The following is a 24,376-nucleotide window of genomic DNA, read 5'->3' on the forward strand; positions in this document are numbered from 1 at the left end:
ATCAAACCTTTCATTGGATAAGAATTTAAAATGGGAGGAAATATCATTATGAAATAAATGTTTTTCTCTAATACATGTTGGACACAATTATTGGTACCCCTAGTAATTATTATGAGTAAAATATCTCTGAAGTATATTCCCATTCATATTCACAATTTTGAGCACTCCAGGGTGATCATGAACATGAAATTATCCAGCCATGGCTTCCTGTTTCACAGAAATATAAATAAGAGGGAAAACAAAGCCCAAATTCCCTTTATCATCCATCACAATGAGAAAAACCAAAGAATATATTTCTGATGTGCAGCAAAAGATAATTGAGCTTCACAAATTAGTGAAGTGGCTTTATGAAAAGTGCTAGAACAGTGGAAATTCCCATTTCCACCATCAGGGCAATAATTAAGAATTCCCAATCAACATAAAATGTTAAAAAACTGCCTGGAAGAGGACGTGTGTCTGTATCATCCTAATGCACGGTGAGAAGGAGAGTTTGAGTGACTAAAGACTCTCCAAGGACCACAGCTGAAGAATTGCAGAAAATAGTTCAGTCTCGGAGTCAGAAAACCTTAAAAAAAAAAAAATTTGTCAAACAGCCCCTACATCACCACATATTGTTTGGGAGGGTTTCAAGAAAAATTCTAGCTCAGGGTCTGGAGTGATTCTGGATGAAGGAATGGTCTCTGATCTCTTGTCAGGTGTTCTCTAACGTCATCAGGCATTATAGGAGAAACTTTAGAGCTGTTAAACTGGCAAATGGAGGTTTCAAAAAGTATTGTATAAAAGGGTGCCGTTAATTGTGGCCAATTTGTATTTGAAAACATTTATTTCATTATGATACCCCCCCGCCATTTAAAATTCTTATCCAATGAAAGGTTAGATTTTTGTGAATAATAAAAAAAAAAAGATCAAAAGGATAAACAATGTAGATTAATTTTCACAGCCGCCTTTGATCATATTTATCAAGGGTGCCAATATTTTTGGCTATGACACACACCCACCTGCTGCTCGACTGAATAATTTTTGTAACTTAAAAAAAAAGACATTTAATTCACACAGTGAAAACTATGCAGTGTTAATGATTAATTTATACAATGTATGTAGCATTTCTTATTTATTTATTGTCCTGTTTCTTGCAATTAGTTACTTATCTTCAATGAGCTTGAGTTTTTCTTTCTTTTTCTTTTTTTAGGTGTGTATTAGTTTTTCTGTGATATTGACACTGGTGACAAGAATTCTGAAAATTCTATTGTGATATATCGTTGTTTTTGTTTTTTTTATGTACTCACACTAAATTATAATTTTATATTGTCTTTTTATTAGTTATTGACCATAATATGGAAGTAAATATCAGCTTATTGATACCTGCCAGATTTTCAATATCTAGACTATATCCAGCAATTGGTGCATGCATTATACTATATTACAGCTTTCTTAATATACTAGTTTCTGAAAAGGAACCCTAACTTTCTGAATAGGGAGAGGTGGTATAACAGAATCACTAGACTTTGCTATGCAGACAGGAAGGGTGTTAAGAGATTATAATCCTGCTCAGTGTATATATATTAGCCTTGACTTTATTGATTTACATACAGCCATGATCACTACAAAATTCCCCCTTCCTCCTCTCCACCGGCTGTATAAATATACCAGTCAGCAGGCACACAGTGAACCAGCACATTAAATAATTGTCTTTGTGTATGAGGTTTATTTGAGTGTCTGATGTGATGTTTCTGTCTCTCCTAAACGCTGATGCTGCACTTCTGCCAGCATGTCACTCATTGCTTTTCTAGTGTAGGCTGTACACTGTTAGACATTTCAAAGGGTTTTTTACTGTAATTAAGATTAACAGTAGCAAACTGTATTTGATTTACAGTTGCAAACTCTATTGTTTTACAGTAAATTACAGTAAAAAAATCCAATTCATCGGTATACTACTGTAATTCATTCATTTTAATATAGATTTTATTAGATTTTATAATTTTTATATAGAATTCATTTTACTTTTACTCTGCATAGGTACTACTGGCATTCAATTAAAACAGACACAATAATTACAAAATATCAAATGCTTTAGAATCTTTAGGCAACAGAATACATAGCCATCTGCAAAACCCAGGTGCTGCTCCAAAACGTGGCCTCCACCTTTGCTCACCATCCACTTTGTTAGTGACAGAAATGTCTTCTCTGAAAAAAAAGTATTAGAAATGAAAAACTTTAAAAGGCAAACCTCATATAGAATACACAAACCTCTCAAATAAAAAGTTGTTCTCTTAATAACCATGAATTATCATTCTCAGGGTGGCTGGCCTGCTCATGTTTTTCTTGAAGCTTCATTGCAGTTGCCTTTAAAACACAAATACAAAAAAATGCAGTAAATCTTAAAAACTATAACAAACTAATTCTAAAACTAGAAAGGCAGCTAGCCATAAAACTTGTTTAACCTAGCTAATATTCAAGTTTATTATCTCAATAGGCTACTGGCCAACATTAACTACTAATACCTGAACTAAATTTCACATTAGTTAACCAAATGTTGTTATTATTAAAGATGCACCGATTGACCGGCCAGTGATTGGAATCGGCCGATTTTTCACATGACCGGCCCGGATTGGTGACCGGCCGGTCAGTCTCACGTCGTGCTGATTCCGATCCTTTTCCGATGTCACAGCCACGCGCACACTCACAGTTGCATCGCACAGTTGCCAAGTCTGTGTATTATACGTGACTTTGGGCTTCTTTTTTTGTAAAGTTGCGGGAAAAAATCCCTGGTCGCGGGTTGCGGTTTTTTTGGGCTTATTTTAAAAAATATGGTTGCTTGTTAGGGAAATCTGACAAGCAACTTCGTTTCTTTTATTTATGTTCGCCGTATTCTCCAATGCATTGATTGACACTCTGTCTGCTCGCAGTTAATAGCCAACCAGTGCAATAATATAAGTGCCGTAGCGTAATTTGCCATATGTTCCAACCCCTCATTGGAGAAAAATCACATTCAAAAATAAGGCACGTGACCCTGTAATCCAAGCGATGACAGACTTGGAGTGGGATGACTTTCTTTTAGCCTAATTTTTACAATGTTTTTGTAATGTATTAATTATCACGGGCGTCTGGCTATAATAAAAAACAAGTAGTCATATCCTAATACTAAGAGTAAATACATTTGGTTCGAATAGCCTAGTATGGCAAGATGTCTTAAAATGTATTTCTTTTTTTAACATTTAAACTTTGGCCACATTATTAGATTACCTTTTGACTTCATGAATACAAATAAATGACAGCTTAATGATTTTTTAAAATCTTTTTTATAACAATTTTTAATAATATTATATAATATAATATTTTCTTTTTTAATATAATACAGTATCTCACAGAAGTGAGTACACCCCTCACATTTTTGTGCATTTTCACTTTGTACACTTCACATTAGACATTAATGGCTGTGTGTTGAGTTATTTTAAGGGGACAGCAAATTTACACTGTTATGCAAGCAGTACACTCACTACTTTACATTGTAGCAAAGTGTCATTTCTTCAGTGTTGTAGTTGCAGTTTTTGACCTCAAAATAAAGCACTTTCCCTCTGTACATGGCTGTGGGGACGAGCAGTTTTGTGGTGCTTGGAATTCTTTTCCAAGTTTAATTGTTCAAATAACACATTGTTTCATTTTAAAATATAAAAATTGTAACCGAGTGCTAGGCCTGTCGCGATAGTCGATATATCGACTTATCGCACGATATATGGAAATGAGTGCAATCATTTTTGGTGCCGCGATATATTGCAACTGATCATTTTTTTTATAATTAAAAATAATGATTATATAATTTTTTTTTACATAAAAATGAATATCACCAACATTTTAGTCGATCGTGCTGCCTCTGTCATCTTGTCTGCTCTCTGTGGCGGAGGCGGGGCTTAGGCAGCGTCTTCCCCACACACACGCACACAGAGCAGACCGCGACAGGTGAAGAGAATTCGTGAACCCACTGCGTTATAAAATCTTTCGTGACAACTACAGCCAGTTAAGAACAAGTCCCAATGGACTTGGTTTCAAAGCCGCAATCTTCAGCTCCAGTGTGGGAACATTTTGGCTTTAAGCCGAATGAGAGAGGAGAGCCAATTCATGTGAATGAGCCGATATTTGTTTTATTTATTTAGCATATATTTTTTTCACATTCCGGTTCCAATGTCTAAATATTCTTAAGAATAAAATGTTCTTTGTTCTTTTGAAAGAGTGTACTTGCATTATTATGCTATTATATTGTCACACTGTAATTACATAATAAGTGAAATAAAATTGTCTTAAAATGACAATAATATCGTTTATCGCAATTAATTTTGGTGCAATATATCGCACAACAAAAAGTAGTTATCGTGACAGCCCTACCGAGTGCTTTTCAAGTGTAATATTTCTGTAAAGGCTAGGGAAGAAAAACTGACATTTCCATAGAATGACCCCTTTATATATTTTAGGCTATAACTATGTGACTGTTACAGCTCCCCTTTGAAGCTCTTGTGTTTTTCTCCTAATAATATATGTAAAACATTAATCTTATAAAATTATTTATTTATTTTGCAGTGTAAATGCATCTAATACCACTTCAGATGCAGCTTCTGTTTCTGCAGCAGTGGAAAGATAGCGTTTGTTAATACTAATTTCATTTGAATGGTAACAACTCTACAGTTTATTATGCTAACTGAATTAATTGAAACCAAGTAAGAATTTGACGTGAAAGATGGCACATTTAATAAGCTTAAGGGGGAAAAATTACCGTTTATAAACAGTGGGAAATGACATCTGTTTTGTTACATACGGCAATTCATTTTAAATTAACTATTTCTTCCTCTTTCCAGTCACAGACTTGATTTTGAGAGTTGTTTAAGTGAAAGAAAATCTGTAACTTAGTTCAGATTGGGGGAATTGTAATGTAAAAAAATTTATTTTATGTAAATAATTTTTGCGTTAAAATTTGCATAGATTTTTGTTTGTACGGTCAATTATAGTTCTTAGAAAGAAAATCAGAATCAACAAAAATCGGTATCGGCAGGTCACACTTCCAAAAAATCGGAATCGGCCAAGAAAATTGCAATCGGTGCATCTATAGCTGACAAGTGTCGTTTGAAATGACAGTTTACCATAGTAAAATTTGTTACCGCCATGTTGACAGGTAAATGTTACTAGGTTAAAACTGGTGTGTGCAAAAATCTGACACAAACACACAAACAAACGTACATATATTTTTACCTTGCTTTCTGGTCTTATTCTCTCGTGCGGTGCATCGACACACAGCGCAGATGTTCTCTGGAACTCTCCCACTCACGCCGCTGCTTCCAATGTCTTCCTTAGACGCGAGTGGCGTGGCGTGGTGCGACTCAACAAAAGACAATATAGAACCCATTATATATTACAGAAATGTCTAACAGTGTAGAGACTGTCTTTCTGGAGATCGATGAACTTGCTCTAATCACTGCAGGTGTTTTTTAGAGTACAGATTATTCAGTTGATCATATGTGATAACTGATCGGATTCAGATATCTTTTCCTTTATCTGTCAGTACTTCTTTCTGTCTCTCATTTCAGTACAGAGTTCATGTAGGTAGAATTACTAGGAGGTTTGTTAGTCTCTGAGAAGGTCAGAATGAATTACCTCTGTCATTTGGCTCCTGCCCCCAGCTCTCAGAGCTAGCAGGCTGGGCTTAGTTCAGATGCCCACCTCAATACTGTGGATGAACTCACTTGTTTGTTCAACCAGAGTTCAGTGATAGATGCAGTATTATTTGACTGCAGGATCTTAGCCAGCCCTGCTTTCCCACATAGGGATCGTATATGGTGTTTTCTGTGTGGGAACTCAACTCTGTATGTGTGGCCATTTTAGTCAAAATGTTTTGTCGCTGTGATTAAAAGATGCAGAGGAGTGCCTGCATGTGAACACACACTTTCAAACATATTTGTTTATTAACTAAAATCATGCATATTAAGGTTACAGTACTTAGCATTTCATGTAGTCAAACTCATTTGCAATTTATTACAAATAGCTTGTTTTTATAAGCCAAATTGTACTTATGCTAGTGACTGCTTCAAAAAAGATTTTTCATATTTATTCGTATTAAAATGTTTAACACTGTACGTATATTAGATTGTATATAGAGACATGTTATTTTAGTCTTTAGTCTTCCTTAAAGACAGAATATCTGTGCTTGTTTTATGAGCTTTTTTCTTTAATTACACCACGTGTACTCATATGAGCTGATTTTCAACATGGAATTACAATGGCTAATGAAATTTTAAATGAAAATTGTCCCTTAAAGCAAGAGGATTGTCTTCTAAGACCCCAGTCATTTAAAAGCATTTAAAGATAATTTGCTCACATATTAAACCGTAATTGATGCTCTCTAATAATCATTGATGATTTATCATTATTTTCATGATTATATAATATATTATATAAAGGATTATAGCCAATGTAAAATTTTAATAAGCAGAATGAAAGAAAGAGACTCTAAACAGTGGAAGTATTGCTAAATGCTGTAGAAGAGCTGGGAAGACTTATAAGATTGTCCATTTCTGCTGGAACTAATTAAATGTATGATTATTGTAGTACTCATGTTTTAATGGTTAGTAAGTTAGGTTGCTAAAAGAGATCCAAAATCAGAATGCATGCATTTTTTTTTTCTTTTTTTTAACAATCATTACAAATTAACTAGAGACTATTTGGACAATTAGTGCCATGCCAAATCAGTGGCATGCATAGTTTTGTAATATTGTTGGAAATTTTCATTTCTGAAATAAGAACAAATCCAATTTTATTGTGGAACTGAATGTACAATTTCATTCAAACACAGCTGGAACTTTCCACTCCACCATTAAAAAGGCACAGATTTATTATTATAGCATACAACATTACTCTGACTCCTTAACTCTGCCAGTGCTCCTGAACTATGCACATTTTTGATTGTAATGTTTTTGTGTACCCAGGTCTCATCCGCTACTGTTGTTTCCCAGGGCTAATAAAAACAGCCTGTTTTGTCAGTACAAATGATCACAGAAGCGTTCTATTTTATTGCATTAGATATTGAAAATAACTATTAAAACTTCTATTTGGCATTTTAAAATTACTCGATTTCTTTTCCCATTCAAATAAAATTGCAGAAGTGGTAATGAGATCAGCCTTTAATAACTATGCTAAGAACATGCAGACCAGGAGACCTGTGGTATCACGTTTTTGTTTTCATGAGTGTGTGTGTGTGATAAACATGCTATTTCTTCTGTGTAAAACGGGCAAGGCAGGGTCACACGATCTTCATGTGATGCATATCTCCCCTCTCACACCCTCATGTGAGCTCAGAGAACAGAGAGATTAGGAAAAGTTGAGTATGAACACGGTCTCTCCTTACGTTCTTCTGAAATTCCTGAAGAATGAGTGTTGGGCATGTGATCCAAATAAGATCTCTGTGAGAGAAGTCTGTATTATTAGTTTGAATAATTCTGTTTCAGCCTCTTCTTCAGCGCTGTAATGCTCAGTTACGCGCTATGAAACCATATTGTTTGTTTTCTTTGGCTTTGGAAGCAAAAGAGATCATCAATGAGCAACAAACAGTGTTTTTCTGACCATGATTTTCAGCTTTTGGAAGTTTTGTGGGGGGTTTTCTTAGAAGCCCTGCAGAGCTCTTCGGATGTCCTGCCACACAAAAACTCAGACATTTTTTGAGGGGTTTCATCTGCTCTCCATACTTTCTTAGTATTGGTCACAGCAAAGGGACTCGAAGCACAGAGGTGGCTGAAATAACAAAGGAAGTGCTGAGAGATCACAGCAGGTTACATAAGGATCTGGTCTCCTGACCGCAGAGAAGAAATAAATATTTGATTTCTTGTTTTAAACAGTGCATGTTGTTTGTTGTTGTTGCAAGGAAATGGAATTGAGATCGAGAGGTTTTTCTTATAACTGTGTATTTTGTGTACATTCTCTGTGATGGAGGTTCTAGTATATTCAAATTGACATTTTTCAAAGTATTTGTTAAAGCGAATGAGTTTGTGTGGTAGTGTTTTTCCTACTGAAAATTAAGATGTGGAGGCAGAGGTTGAAAACCAATTTTTTTTTTCTAGGGAGCTTTCTTTTTAAAGAGATATAAATTCATATAGGATTTATTTGCCAGTTTTATCCACAAGTGCAATCACTTAAAGTAAAAGGATTTGAAGTTCATGTCTGTAGTAAAAATGCTGCAAAATGAGTCCCCATTAGCAAGCCCCACAAAAGATTCTCTGTCCGTCTCGCTCGCTCACAAACACACTTTATCATCATGTCAGTGATCTGTACAGTCCAAATATGTCCTTTGTGTAGCAGTATGTGCTGTACAGAAGATGTTGACTCATCACCAGATGGGTTCTTTATGAGGCTTGATACTGAAAAGTTGCTCGGTAAAGCTTTCCCATCCATCCATCAAACGGTTAACAGCTCTTGCACTTGAATCTCTGCTGCTGTGCTCTGATGTTGTTCGTATTCATCTGCACTCACTCTCTCTGTCTCCTCTCTCTGTAGAGTAACTCTTGCTCCAGTTGCTCATACTTGTCCCTGATGCTTTTGTCCTGTTGCTCTAAATTGAATTCAGACTGAGGTGCCCCTCTAGGATATTCTGCAGGAAATATACTAATCACACCGGCTTCAGCCTGCATCTGATAATGGAAGTACAGCACTGTTGTGTGGTACATTTATAACAGTTTACTATATCGTTATTGAGATTATGTATGCTCCTGTAGGGAGAGGACGTAATTAGAGAACAATGTCCAATAAGATGGTTGATTGGATTAAAATATTGCTGTTTACAATAATGGTTAAAACGACGAATACAAGCACATAATGTTTTAATAAGGACTTTCATTAAGACTTGATGCTGTTTTTCCAAGTGCACTAGAAGATGGAGAAGCAAATAAACATCTTAATGGCTTTTCCTCTGTTTTATCCTCCTTTTTTTATTTTTTTATTATTCAACAAGAACTTAAAAGCATGTTTTACAAGGTCAAAACATCTTTTTACTAAATGAAGATTTCATATATTTAGAAAAAAAAAGGAATATTAAAATGTAAAACTTTTTTTTTTTTTTTTTTTTTTTTTTAAGGGGTGGTTGACTTTTTTTTTCTTTCTAGGCTTTATTGTGTTTATGGGGTGCAGTCAAACATGTGTTCATGCTTTAGTTTTTTGAAAAATGCATTATTTTTCATATAATTTACCTTTATTCCACACCTCACTGTCCCTTCTCTGATAAACGCCCTGATGATTTCCTGGTTTTATGAAGCCCCTCCCTCAGAAATACGTGATGGGCTCTGATTGGTTAGCTGGTCCAGTGTGTTGTGATTCGCTAAACCGCCTCTACTGCGCGTCTGAACGTCCCGCCCTTCGCCTCAGCGGCATGGGCTCCGGTTGTATTGTAAACGATGGCGTCGTCTATATTGCTCATCAATTTGAGCCCGAATGAGACCCAGAGGATATTAGTGAATAGGATCGCGCAGAACCTGTGCAAACATGGCTTTCAATGGTATGTTTTTTTTTTTTTTTTTTTTTTTCATATTTTTTAATACGCTGTTATTTGTAAGTGCTACTGCTTCTGTTAGCTTCTAATATATGGTTTTATCCTGATTTAAGCTTTAATACAGTACGGCAACTGCACGCGCGTCCATGTATAACGCTTCTCATAGCTATGTGAAAATAAGTGTATAATTGGAACAGTTTGTTGGAGCTGATCTGATGATCTGAATGAGAGAGAGAAAGAGAGATGCAGAGCGTGTGCAGAGCAGGGTGACGCGAATAACAGTATTAAGAGCCGCTGCTTTAAAACATGATTTTGAAACTTGTGAATCTTTAGAAGACAGAATCGCGTTTCATGTATGAATAGATTTTTACGTGCACCTCTAGTTTTCTATTCCTTTTCTCTAAAGCAGCGCAGCATGGTCTCGCCCCCTTTGCTGTGTGTTCCCGGGGGGCGTGGTTTATCTGGGTCCGGGAAGTAACTACTTGTATTCCCTTACCAGTCTTTTTTGTAAGCATTGAACTGCCAGAATTTTAAAAGATGATGTCTCCGTTTGCATTGAACTTTCAGCTTTGTAACTTAGCAGATATTGTTTATGCTCAAACAGCAACATTACACACTAACGTTAGAAAAGTGAAATCGCAATCAACCACACCTTTAATATGTTTTAGAATGTAGTTTATCCCTGTGATAGCAAAGCTATATTTTCATCAGCCATAACCATTATTTTATAAGGGTTAGTAAAAAATTGTGAAGGTATTCTTTATATCTCTTTCCTTGCTGACTCAAATATTTGAACCAGGTTTGTTTTTACCTAAACATCTTCAGGGGGTTTTGCCTTTGGTTGTCTCACTGGGGATTGTTAGACAGTTTTCTTTGTGAGGCTAATTCAGAATACTTGATATTTTATACAACATAGCTTTTAATTGAGTTGAATTGTTTCTAATTAAATAATCACATTTCAGTTCTAGGAATCAGATTCATCACCAGTGCTTTGCTCTTGCCCGCAGTGGTGCAGTCTGTAATTAATTCTGTTGTATTGATTCTGTGTGGCACGCAGCATTGAACACAGACAGACTGGCAAGGAAAGTTGATTCAGGCCCGCTATGCACTGCAGGATCAATGGCTTCTCTGGCGTCTGACGATTCATTCCCCATTTTCATGTTTTTTGTGTACTCATAGAGCAAGTGTCCATATGTAAAGCCCTCCAGCAGCCAGACGGGCCAATCTGCATCTCAGTAATGAGTCCTTAGAATGGAGTGTGGTTAAAAATAGGTAGCTATAAAGAGGAGAGAAGTACAGGAGGAGAGGCAAGCGGTTGAGGCAAAGTCCAGCTCAGAGATGCCAGAGCCCTAATTTCTGCTGTGATTCACAACTTGCCCCAGCTAGAGAAACAATCCAAACTCACTCAAAGACTTCTGATCTCCCTAGCTGTGTGCATTTGGTCATTTTGCCTGCTCAATTTTTCTGCATTCCATTCACCCCAGTATGGATGGAGTGGCTGCTGCACTGTCAGTTTTTTTTCTATACATTTTGTATCAGGTTTATAGGATGGTAGTATTAGTATTATTAATTATTATTAATCATTGTTTTTGTTTTAATTTATTTATATTTAATATTTATATTTGTGTTATTGTTATTAATAATAATAGTCAATTCATTAAAAAATATCTTTTCTGTTTTGATTTATATTATTGTTGTTGTTTTAGTAGTTGTTGTTGTTGTTGTTGTTGTTGTTGAGGAGTGTCATTCAAGGCAGGTAGATCCAGATCAGGTCAGTGAGGCAGGCAGTTGTGTAATGTAGGGATGTTCTTCTCATTAGCGCTTACCTCCTCTGTCCTGACCTAATTCAGCTGCCATCTCTCACAGTCATCTTTAACAACCTTTATTCTTTATTCTTCCCCCTCTCTTTCAGTTGCTTGCTCTTTAAAGGCCGTTTCATTCTCAGTGCTTATCATTCTCCCTCACACAGACTCACTCACACTCAGTATTCCCTGCTGTTCACCGCCCCCATCTCCCGTCTGTCATAGAGCACTCTAGTAAAGCATTCCTTTATCACTCTGTAGTAAACAAAAGGAGCGTCATGTACTCAGTAAATATCCTGTTGCTGTATCACTCTGGCCTTATAGACTCACATAGTTGCCGCCTATGCTTTTGGCATTGTCATTTTTTTTTTTTTTTTCTTAAATAAACGTCATTACTCTGCATCAGAAATCCAGTTATACTCAGATTAGGGGGCTGAGCTGGTGGATGTCATTAATTTCAGATGCATTACTGTAAACGTAATTGAAAGTGTTGAGTGCTGGGTAATTACATTGCACATGCCGCTTGGACTAAATTGGGTCTGACTGGGATCGGGTGAGATATTCCTGGAACTGCCTTTAGCTGTGAAAGTGACGCCATCGAGGGACAAAAGATCACAGTGGGAACCTAGATGCCTCCCTTTGGCTTTTAGGATGTTCAGACAAAGGAGTTTGCTAGGCGCTTGACAACTGCAAGGGAAATGCAGTGATTCACTCTAGAGCTACTGGAGGCTTGGTGGTGCTCAGCTGATGAGGGGGCCGTCTCTTCTGGCTCTGAGGTCGAGTGCTGCTATCAGTCTAATGATCTGTTGGTGGTGTGAGACCCATTAAAATCACGATCAGCCGTTTGCTTGCATATTAGGGCTGCAGAATAAAATGAATTTTTGCCTATAATAATTGCATCTTTAATTGCATTCTCTTTGTGTGTGCGTTTGTGATTTCATGTGTTCTTTGAATTTGCTGAGTTCAGGTTTTTGTGATTGCTTGTACTTAATGGCTTACAAATACACTGCTTTCCCAGATGTTGCCTTCCTGTCGTCACATGAGGATAAATATAGCCCTCTGCAGTAATAAGTGTAAATGCTGCTAATTTGTATGAGAAGCAAACAGCGACTCCTGAGGTGCTCTCTAATCTAGCACTGTCTCGACCCAGGGTAGGATTGACCAACAGAATCAGTATCCCAGAGGATGGGAATCTTAAAAGAAATTAATAATTCTGGTTCTGGTTCTGATTCCTCTTAACGATTCCCGTGGCTTAATGGTTCCATTAACAATCCTTTTAGTGCTTTTAAAATAGAGAAAATTCTGTTTGTGAGTAAATTATTATTAATAATTGACAAAACTAGTAAAACCGTAATTGCAATCTAATAATGTAACTCTTTTAGATTATATTTTAGTACAGTATTCCATCTGCATCAGTGGGATGAAATGCATTTGTAAGAAGTATAGTTGGATTTTGTGCATCCCAACCTTGTTACTATCAAAGTTTTACTTTTTACGTTGTTGTTGTTTTCTTTGCTTTCTTTTGTTTTCTTATACTTTGTAGAATGCTTTGTATTTGAGCAGGCATTCTCTTGCATGTTTTATGAATCGAACCAAAACAGGAAACCATTTTAACATGCGAGTTTAACTGCTGAGAACATTTGGACAATAATTATCATTTTTAGCTAGATGGAGAATTTTTTTTTTTTTAACGCTTTGTCATTCCACCTGCAGAAGCACAAGAGATGGGGATATTGAAAGCACTGCTGTTGGGTTTTACTTTCTTTTTAAAGGCCTGCCTTGGTTTGACATGATTCATGATTAGCAAAGACTCTGAATGTTTCTGGGCACTGGGGGAAATGTTGTGCTCTGTGGTCTCCACTATGACTCATGTGGCTAAATGAGGTGTAGACAGCAGCACTAGTGTGTGGGGATTTTGGGTGCTTTGGGTGGGGTTTGAGTGTTTGCCCAATGCCCACCATGGAATAGGACTGGGACAATAAACCATTGCAGAATCGATTCTTAGATCGATTCTGATATTTTCCGAATGCATCTTGATTCCTCTGGAATCGATTCTGAGCTTAGATTTTAACAGCAGATGGCGCTCTATTAGTTTTTATCCGCATACTCAAATGCGTTCAGCCGAGTCGTGTAATTTCACCTCAGCTCAGAATGCTTTTATGATGGGAGATTAATGTAAACACAGCCCACTGTAAACACCCTTGTAAATTGCTTCAACCTTTTCGAATTTTATGAATGATTATTTTGGGTTCCAGTGTGTGTGAGGCTTTGGAAACAAGCAGAGTACGGCTGTTTCTAAAGCATGCAGTGCCTTCTGCTGTTAAAATCTAAGCTCAGAATCGATTCCAGAGGAATCACGATGCATTCGGAAAATATCCAGGAATCGATTCTGCAACGAATTATTGTCCCAGCCCTATCATGGAAGTTTGAATAAGATGGTGGGTGTTGTTCATGATCTGAGTCACATACTGAAAAGTACGAAGCACTTCAGTGCAAATATGAAATCATCCGTGTCTGATTTTGTTTATACCAACATAAATGATTATGCTCCTCTGTAGTGTAGTAATTTAATTTATGAATCTCTGAATTTATAAATGCCTGACTCGTTTATTGACTCATAAGTGATCTCATTTAAACAAAATGCCATTCTCTGGCTGGGAGTTGTGAAAACTTTGAAACTTCCTGCTAGTGTTGTCAAAAGACCCGGTACTTCGGTACCAAGTCGGTACAAAAAAAATGAAAACGTCACGGTACCAGGTTTTTTTAAGTACCGGTGGTACCGAGTACCCGGTCAACCCGGTTCTTGGCGCGTACGGACCTATGATTTCCGCGATGCAGAAAACGCGGACAGAATCTCGGAATCCAGTTATAAAAACAGAGTTTACAGTTTAGCACGGAATGTCACGGAATTTGTCAAAGTTTGGATGAATTAATCAAAAGTAGGTCGTCACACTTTAATCAAATCGCGACATGGACTAGTATCTGAAAATATTAAGCCGCAAAAGTCGATTCAGATATGAATCCCGCATGTTCTGCGAGTCTGTGTGTGAATGAATGAATGAATGAATGAATGGCAGAGACGCAAGTTTTTTTTTTTTTTTTTACACTGAAGCGCGCGACGCTCGCGGTGATTTCATCATCTGCAGTCTCAATGAAGACATAAATACATAAACAACATCTACAGAACTGCTCTGAGAATCCCTTCACGAGGATTCTACCGATCCATTTGAGTAAAACCAGCTTCATATCATATAGCTGCACACAGAAATTTAAAGGTATTCACGGCAACCCGTCAAAATAAAAGTTTATCTTAAAGACATTGTGCCAAAAATATATTACTATTATTTAGTAGAATGTATGTGATCCTATTACTACTGTTGATAAAAAATATATATATTTTTAAAGAAATAATCACACAATATTTCTTCCATATTTTAATTTTAATAGTAAATCCCCTTTATTTACCCAAAAAATTAAATGTTTAAATTTCATTAATTAAAAGACAAATTAAATTTGGGTGAAACTTTACTGTTTACTATTTTTCATACTTTTATTACTTGCGGAAAAACTTGAAACACAATTTAAATAAGTATGAAGAATGGCATTGACTTTTGTAAATTTTATTTTTGTTTGACTATTATTAAAAATAGTGTTTTTAATTAGCATGTGGTACCGAAATTGGTACCGAGAACCGTGGATTTTCACTGGTATCGGTACCGAATACTGAAATTTTGGTACCGTGACAACACTACTTCCTGCACTACTTCCTTTTGTCTGAGCGTAACACTTCACAGGGTCTTACAAGAAAGAACATGTAATATGCTCATTCCTCGAATCTCTGCTACTGTGTTCCCCATAAGTGGTAGGTATTGTTACATGTCAGTGCCTGCCCTGAGGTATGCATGCATTTTGTGTCTTAAAGCATTGGTTAGTGACACTGTATGAATTGGTATGTACATACATGTTCCTAATGTTATTCTACTAGAGAATCTGTTATGTATGCTGTTATGTTTACTGCCAAGTGGGAGTCTGCCACAAAAGTTGAAATCAAATTAGAATCCGTGTATTCTCAAAAATCTCTTATTTAAAGGGAATAGTTACCATTTAAACAAGAATGAATCAGTTTCATGTCCAAAATTATTTTTGTATACTTTTTGTATATATTTGTATATTGCTTTTTGTGCCATTTGAGACTTGAATCATTCAATGTTATTTTTTCTTGAAAAGCGAAAGCAGTACAATTTTTAAAAATCCTATGTGTCCCACAGAAGAAATAAAGTTACACTGGATTTCAACAGCATGAGGGTCAGTAATTGATAACGATTTTCTTTTATGTGTGAACTATCTCTCTGAAATAGACTAAGCAATTACTTGATGATGCTACTTGTGCTAAACAGTTTGTTTGATAACAAACTTTCCTACAGGTCTGAGTTGGTAATAAAAAGGGTTGAGGTGAGAATATAGTATTTATGCCTAGCTATACATTAAAACAATAGAAGTCTATGGGATGTATTTATATTTCATTTCTCGTTTAGCTGTGTAGTCTAAATGTATGTAAGTTTACTTGGCTATAGTTTGATTAGGGGTTGTCTGTAATAATTAGAATTCCCTGTGCATAAAAAACTGTAGATGTCTATGTGTCCTCATTAAGGTGTGTGTGTGTGTGAAGGGTAGTTTTAATTAGAGAGTTCTGAGAATGGCCTGACCTCCTCCACCTGCCTATTCTCCCTCCAGGACTCTCTGTCCTTTTAGTTTCCTCTCTCTTCTTTTCCTCCTACACTTTTTCATGACCCTCTCTATCTCTCACTGTTGTTCTCAGTTTCCTCATGACAGTACTAGCGTATGTTAGCAGTGAGTCTCACCTGCACAAAGGTCAAACCAATCCTGGGTGGAGCAGTGAGCTGCTATGCTCATCACTAGTGTTTACTACAGGGATGTGGGTCCGCCCCTTTGGCTTCGAGTCTTCCTGTTCCTGTACTGAGCCTCTTATGAAATTCAGCTTTGTGTTTCTTCAGGTCAATACTGTGTTGTTTTTCACATTACGGTAATGTCTTTTCTCTAGCTAACATGATTAAAATCTCCCCTGATGTTGGCACATCTTGTCCACCGCTATTGTCTGGCTTCTTTAGTCTTCTGATGTATTAGAGACGAGAGGTTCGCACACAAACACACGGGCTCAGCTGCACGAGCATGGGTGATGCCTGATCGCGTTTATCCTGAGGGAATCCATGATTGCAGGGTGGTCAAGCCATTTCAGCAGAGCAAGACATTTATTTCTCTCTCTCTGCTGTCAAAAACAAAGGACTGATGTAATCTGCACACACAGTACTCTGCAGAAAGCTCTATGGGTATTAATAGACTTGTAATGCTATATACATTGCCCCACCCCTTGCATGTTTATTTATTAAAAAATATTGGGCAACCGATGTATCGCCATGGTCGATATTTATTTGTTTGTTTGTTTTTTTAGTATTGCCATCGTAATAAGGGTTTATTTTTTATTTATTTTTTTATTTCTTTTATGTGTCAAAAGATAGATTTAGATTTGATGGTTGTTTCGGCTGTTATGAGGAGTGAAGTACTTTAAATCCATTCTACAGATCCAAAAATTTTGAGCATATAAATTTGTATCTGCAGATTGCTTCTGGATTTGATGGTGGAATCTTAAGGCACACCAAGGATGATAACTGTAAAGATAAATATAAAGCTATAAGAATTGTTCTAATTCTTTCGTGAGAAGCAAAATCCTCATCATAACTATAACAAGGAATGATGATGTTGGAACCAGAAGAATTTTTTATTCCTTTTAAAGAGCTTGAGCATTTAAAGCAGCAGACGACAAAACTGCAGTGCAGGCTTAGAATAAATAAAACTTCATTGTGATCTGGTGTGGATGCTAATATAATTATCTTTATCTTTATGGTGGTTATCATTCTTGGTGTGAACCATTCTTTTACTGAATGTGTTTTTTTTTTTTTTTTCTCATTAATCCATCATGTCTTCAACTAGACATCCAGCACACGTTCAATTATAAATTTCGACATGTCAGAGCATCACCATGTAGAAGTGTGTCAAGTTAATAACCCAGATGAATCATTTTGAATCACTATGAGTCACTCACCAGCACCTAGTGTTCTAGAAAATCCTAATGACCTAATATGCCAATGGGAAATGGAAAAATATGAAGGGAAGAATATGATTTGATGATAAATGCTGGTAAATGAGGGGGGAAAATCGTTTTGGCAGTGAGAAATGCTGTTTGGCAGATTTCCCTTGTTCTTCCTTTATCTCAGTTTCAGTAATGCTCTGCATCATGTCTCTTATTCTGACTTGGCTCAGACTAGTAGTATTTTGGGTGTGTGTTGTATCCACCTCTGTTGGGACACATTGGTGCGCTCACGGGCAACTTCAGTCCATTAATCTTGTTCTCCTTCTCTCTCTTTTTCTATCAGGCATTTTAACCTTCGGATGAAGAGGGACACCTCTCTCTTCGCTCCTGATCTGAAGGTGGAAGTTTCTGGAGTAGAGATTCCCTTTGACACCTCTCACATTTACACTGGAGAAATTTACGGTGAGCATGGCACCTTTCCAGCACTCACACATGCACACACTTGTACATAAAGGCATGCATCCACCTCAACACACTTCCTGAGTTGCCACGGAAACGTTGCCTCCATCTATTGTATTTGTACACTGTTTTTGAAGATGCAAAGTGATTTTTTTTGGTACAGCTCATGTAATGTAGAGAGTTATTAAGAAAGAGAGGATATAGTGAGGGAAAACTGCTTTTCTGGTGGGGTTGTCCTTTAATTTGATCCACAAAAAATGCCTCATCATTATGGGGTACTTTTGCCCCCAAATTTTTTTTTTTTTTTTTTTTGGTAACATCTGATATGTCATTATGTTCTTTTAGGCTTATCTAGTTATACAGGTGCCCCTGCAGCTACCCCAGTGACCTGTTGCTGTCAGAGAGAGAGAGAAAAAAAGAAATTATAAATATAAATTCTATAACTACAGGTTCTGGTCATATAATTAGAATATCATCAAAAAGTTGATTTAGTTCACTAATTCCATTCAAAAAGTGAAACTTGTATATTATATTCATTCATTCATTACACACAGACTGATATATTTCAAATGTTTATTTCTTTTAATTTTGATGATTATAACTGACAACTAAGGAAAATCCCAAATTCAGTATCTCAGAAAATTAGAATATTGTGAAAAGGTTCAATATTGAAGACACCTGGTGCCACACTCTAATCAGCTAATTAACTCAAAACACCTGCAAAGGCCTTTAAATGGTCTCTCAGTCTGGTTCTGTAGGCTACACAATCATGGGGAAGACTGCTGACTTGACAGTTGTCCAAAAGACGACCATTGACACATTGCACAAGGAGGCCAAGACACAAAAGGTCATCGCAAAAGAGGCTGGCTGTTCACAGAGCTCTGTGTCCAAGCACATTAATAGAGAGGCGAAGGGAAGGAAAAGATGTGGTAGAAAAAAGTGTACAAGCAATAGGGATAATCCTGGAGAGGATTGTGAAACAAAAGCCATTCAAAAATGTGGGGGAGATTTACAAAGAGTGGACTGCAGCTGGAGTCAGTGCTTCAAGAACCACTACGCACAGACGTATGCAAGACATGGGTTTCAGCTGTCGCATTCCTTGTGTCAAGCCACTCTTGAACAACAGACAGTGTCAGAAGCGTCTCGCCTGGGCTAAAGACAAAAAGGGTCCCAGAGTCTGGAGGAAGAGAGGAGAGGCACACAATCCACGTTGCTTGAGATCCAGTGTAAAGTTTCCACAGTCAGTGATGGTTTGGGGTGCCGTGTCATCTGCTGGTGTTGGTCCACTGTGTTTTCTGAGGTTCAAGGTCAACGCAGCGGTATACCAGGAAGTTTTAGAGCACTTCATGCTTCCTGCTGCTGACCAAATTTATGGAGATGCAGATTTCATTTTCCAACAGGACTTGGCACCTGCACACAGTGCCAAAGCAACCAGTATCTGGTTTAAGGACCATGGTATCCCTGTTCTTAACTGGCCAGCAAACTCACCTGACCTTAACCCCATAGAAAATCTATGGGGTATTGTGAAGAGGAAGATGCGATATGCCAGACCCAACAATGCAACAAAGAGCTGAAGGCCACTATCAGAGCAACCTGGGCTCTCATAACACCTGAACAGTGCCACAGACTGATCGACTCCATGCCACGCCGCATTGCTGCAGTAATTCAGGCAAAAGGAGCCCCAACTAAGTATTGAGTGCTGTACATGCTCATACTTTTCATGTTCATACTTTTCAGTTGGCCAAGATTTCTAAAAATTCTTTCTTTGTATTGATCTTAAGTAATATTCTAATTTTCTGAGATACTGAATTTGGGATTTTCCTTAGTTGTCAGTTATAATCATCAAAATAAAAAGAAATAAACATTTGAAATATATCAGTCTGTGTGTAATGAATGAATATAATATACAAGTTTCACTTTTTGAATGGAATTAGTGAAATAAATCAACTTTTTGATGATATTCTAATTATATGACCAGCACCTGTATAATTTCTGACTAAAATCAGTGGCTATGAAGAATACACTCAAAATTCCTACATAATCAAACACACTAATATACACAACATATAGAAGTCCTTTGTAACATTACAAATAATTTTATTGTCTCCAAATTAATGCATAATGGATAGAAGTATTAATTTCTTAACAGTGTAGGAAAAAGATTAATTAAATGATTTAAAGTATGTCCTTGTTGTACTCTTGTATTATAATGTTATTGCCATATTATGTTTGAACATTTATTTGATTAAATTGGTGTTAATGACATTCAGTGCCTTCTGATAGAAATGTAGAAATGCTCAAAAAATTAAAAAAAGAAGGAACGAAAAGACATTACTGACAAATTTGCAAATTTAACTTGTGTGCAAAATTGGAATATCACACAAAACATTTGCGAATAAGCAGTCAGAGTCAGAGAACAAAATCATTACTTCCTGATGAACTGATACTAAATACTGATACTAATAAATGTAGGAGAACCCACTGAATACAATAATTTTCATTTATAATAAATTACTTAATCCAGACGGAACACTATAAATGCGTTCATTGTTTTCTTCGGAGGATGCCTGCTGTTTGGGAACGCAGTCATGTAAGATCACAATTATACAGAAATACTTTGATAGATTTTGCTCAAGCATTTAAGAATGACCATAACAACGTTTCAGATGCTGTGCGACAAGATCGGTTTAAATTAATTGCCTGGTTTTAATTTTAGATTGTATACAGCTGTATAGATTGTATACTGTCTCGTCACTGATCATTTTAATCCAGTCGCTGCACAGATTTTGAAGTTTTGGGTATTTCAGTGTTTTCAGATCTCCTATTCTGCGTAAGTGAATGAAATGCCTTGTTCAGTTACTCTTCATTTTTGCTTGATCATTTCTGAAGTTTGCTTTAGTGAAGTCCTTCAAAACAACTGTATCATTACCTAATTCTCATTATGTACCTTGTAGTGCGATGAGGCACTGAACCTGATTGATGATAGGTACAGCTTGCGATAAACACACATTAGTGAGATTTGAGCAATTACCCATCTACTTTAAATGATGAACAGACTGCCTACTGGAGGAAGAAAACTACTTTCCTTTTTCTCTTTGTCTGATCAGGCATCCTTACTGACTCTGAGCATCTCCACTGACCCTAGTACTGACACGTCCTTTCAGTCTCTGAATTGCTCTGAATGAATTCATGTAATTTCCTGCTCACCACAGGATGTTTCATAATAACTGGTATTGTCAAGAGATGATGTTCATGTGATCTGTGGATGACTTCAGGCCTGAGGAAGTGAACGTGATTAAGGATTGTTCTGGACTGTTTCTTTATTGGAAGTGATGAATTAACACTAATAAATAATGCTATCGCTCACCTTTAATATACAGTAGATTTTTTAACACCAGATGGAGAACGGCATTTCACAAGTTGTTGTTGTTGTTGTTGTTGTTATTATTATTATTATTATTATTATTATTATTATTATTATTATTATTATTCAACTTTTTTTGACTGTATGCTGTTTCAGTTGGAGTAAAATGTGACTTACATTTGACAATGAAATAGTGACTACATTTAAGGACATTTTTGTCAGAAGACGAAAACTGTAAAACACTGTCCGTAATGCTCATTTCCAGCTCTTCTACAATTTGGACACAATTTTTCAAAAAATTTTGAAATGAAAAGGCCCTTAAACGTACAAATGTTCATATTTTACTTTTTCTCAGCTTTCCTCTCACTCCCTCGATCTCTCCCCCTTTGTTATCCATTAGCACTATTTGTACTCTCTAAAGGATAAACATCGCTCGGTGCTTAATCTTGTAACCTCTAATATTCACAAAAGAGTTTGAAGTAGGCCGGGATGGCGCAAATTCTCTGTGGAATGAATGGCGATGACATTAACAGCCGTTCTTTTATAAGCATTTCCCTTTTGTGCTCTCTTTTTTTTTTTACTTTGAAGTGGATTTCCTCTCTAGACAAGTCCTTCTCATTAGCCACGAGAGTACTGCTACACAAATTCAGTTAATTTATTACTATTGACTTCATAAGAAATGTAATATTTGGAGAAGTATATTGTGCCAATATATATCGTGGCTGTTGTTTGTTTTATGTTCTTGCATGTCTTCATGCTTAACCTTACCAGCTTTTCTGTTGTTTTATTCTGTGAACGAGAGAGCAGAAGGTCAGGGAGGGATGGAGGAGAGCAGTAGTTTAATGTTACACAGGGTGTGAGAGTGAATCTCCTTTCTGTTATTATCAGTTTTCGGGATGAAAAGTTCAAGAGCTTTCAGAGCTTGTTCCTTTCTGAAAAAAGAAACCGGATTGCAGGTTCTTCCTCTGTGCCTGAGAAACAGCCGAAACACACTCCCAAACTTTCCCATAGCCTTTTAACCGTGATTGCAGACAGCTCTGGTAAATCCCTGTTAACTCTATTTTATTTTATTTTTTTCAGAATGTTTTATTTTAAAGCGCTAGTGGTGCTTGTAAGAGCCAACACTTGTGAAACGTTAAAAGAGTATCTTTCATTTGTCTTGCTTAAAGTGGTCTAGAATTTCAAATAAGCCAAAATGATGACTTGAAATTTTGGCTTAAGATGTCTACAACATTATAGACAACAGTTCCTTTTCTCGGTCTGTTCTCTTGGTTCCATGCTTTGTTATTTTAGGGTTCATGGACGTACATGTGGAACTTGGCGATCTGTTTTGAAATTGAACCAGAACTTTCCAGGATATGCTGTCGGTCTAGGAAGCTCCACTCCTTTGTTTTTCTGTACTGCACTTCAAATTATGATGTAGTTCAGTTTCATTGTTCCCCAACGGTAAAATAAGTTCCCCAGCCCCTCAAAACCTTCAAACCTTGACTGTTTATACAGATTTACTACACCGTTTTTAAATGCATTATGTTTTACCTTTTTATTTATTTATTTATTTTTTTAATTAAAATTCTCTACACAATTTAACACATTTACTTATTTATTTTTATAGATATATATTGTGAGATGGCCTACAGCATCTTTACCTGAATAATACACCTATAAATATTGTGAAATAGACGCTGATAGTATGTTTGAAAAATTATTGTAGTTACATCTGTACCAAACTTGGGCGTTAATGCAGTAACAAAATAAGAATTGAATTATTATTGTTTGTTGGTGTACTATCTAGGGTTGCACGATACACCGGTACTACGGTAGTATCGCGATACTAAAGCTTAAAAATACCCGCGGTGCCATTGCATTTTTTAAACGGTAGTATCGTCCATACCGTACCGTAAGATATGTTGTATGCACGGCAAGAACACTGTTTAAAACGTTCATTTGAACATGCATGCCAGCAGAAACATTATAAGTTGATTGCCAATTGTCTTTCTGCTGTGCTTTGTGTATAACGTTACGCGTTATATGGTGCTGAGTGTTTCCCAATGCTTCAGTTCAGTTTGCAATGGGAAGTCGCACTTGCACGTCGTTGTTCATGCTGCAGTTTATCAGAAGAAAGGGTCTGATTCAGACCATCTTATGCAATTTAAAAAAAACAGCAGCTCAAGCATCACTTATTCAACATCATAATATCTTACAAGAAAGTATTCTCACAGTTTAATTAATTTGACCACTTCTAGAACAGGTGTAATAGTTCGTTTCTGGAAGCATCTTTGCGATCACGAATGCAAATCCATTCATCAGCATAGCGGCTTTGCACTTGGTTCTTATCAATCATTATGTATATTTTGTTTATTCATTTATAATGTTATGTTTTAATATACATGCTGCTAACTCGGAAATTTCAAGATACAAGAACAAAAAAATGCTCCTGACAGTTCGGCAATACGACACGAGAAAGAGTGCTGTTTTTGTTTCGTTTGTGTTCGAATCCAAATCCGCGTTGATTTGGGCGAATCACTGATTCACTGAGCCATTCATAAAAACAGTCATTTGATTCGCTCCTGAAGGATTCAGCCGTTTTGAAAGAATCGTTTGAATGACTCAGTGATTCAATCACGAACTTCTGCCACCTGCTGGCCGTTTTTAAGTTTCCCATCTAAAAGTAGGCATATTACATTATTTTCCAACATATTTCTATATTCAGAATTTAGTATTTAAAACACTAATCTCATAACATTTATGCAATTATGTATAAATGCCACATCTAAATGTCACTCCATGCTGCTTCTGTGCAATGCTAAGATGAGTTTTGTTTAGATCATTTCATGGATAACAATAGCCAGTCATTCATTCACATTAAGTATTCAGAGAATAATATTGTCTGTTTTCACTTACATCTATTTATTTATTTTGTAGAATTGAATTTTAAATTAACACAATACTGCATGGTATCGTGATACTTCAGCTGGCATAGTATCGTAAGACATTTTTATGGTATCGTGACAACCCTAGTACTATCTCACTTTAGTTCTTGGTTCTGGATGGTATTTTTGCAACTTTTCAGACAATTAATGCCTCCTTAGGACTAGGCTTTTTTTATTTATTTATTTTTATTTTTT

At 36.4% G+C, this 24,376-nt stretch overlaps 1 protein-coding gene across 2 annotated transcripts in view; it reads left to right on the plus strand.

Moving 5' to 3' along the window:
• adam10a (ADAM metallopeptidase domain 10a) overlaps positions 1 to 24,376 on the plus strand; it is a 62,336-nt gene that overhangs the window by 20,493 nt on the left and 17,467 nt on the right. For both annotated transcript variants that reach the window (XM_058782002.1, XM_058782003.1), the window contains exon 3: positions 17,772 to 17,890. In XM_058782002.1, coding sequence (XP_058637985.1) covers positions 17,772 to 17,890 — 119 coding nt within the window. The remainder of the gene's footprint in view (positions 1 to 17,771; positions 17,891 to 24,376) is intronic.

The sequence above is a fragment of the Onychostoma macrolepis genome, chromosome 07 (assembly GCF_012432095.1).
Source record: "Onychostoma macrolepis isolate SWU-2019 chromosome 07, ASM1243209v1, whole genome shotgun sequence".
NCBI lineage: Eukaryota > Metazoa > Chordata > Actinopteri > Cypriniformes > Cyprinidae > Onychostoma > Onychostoma macrolepis.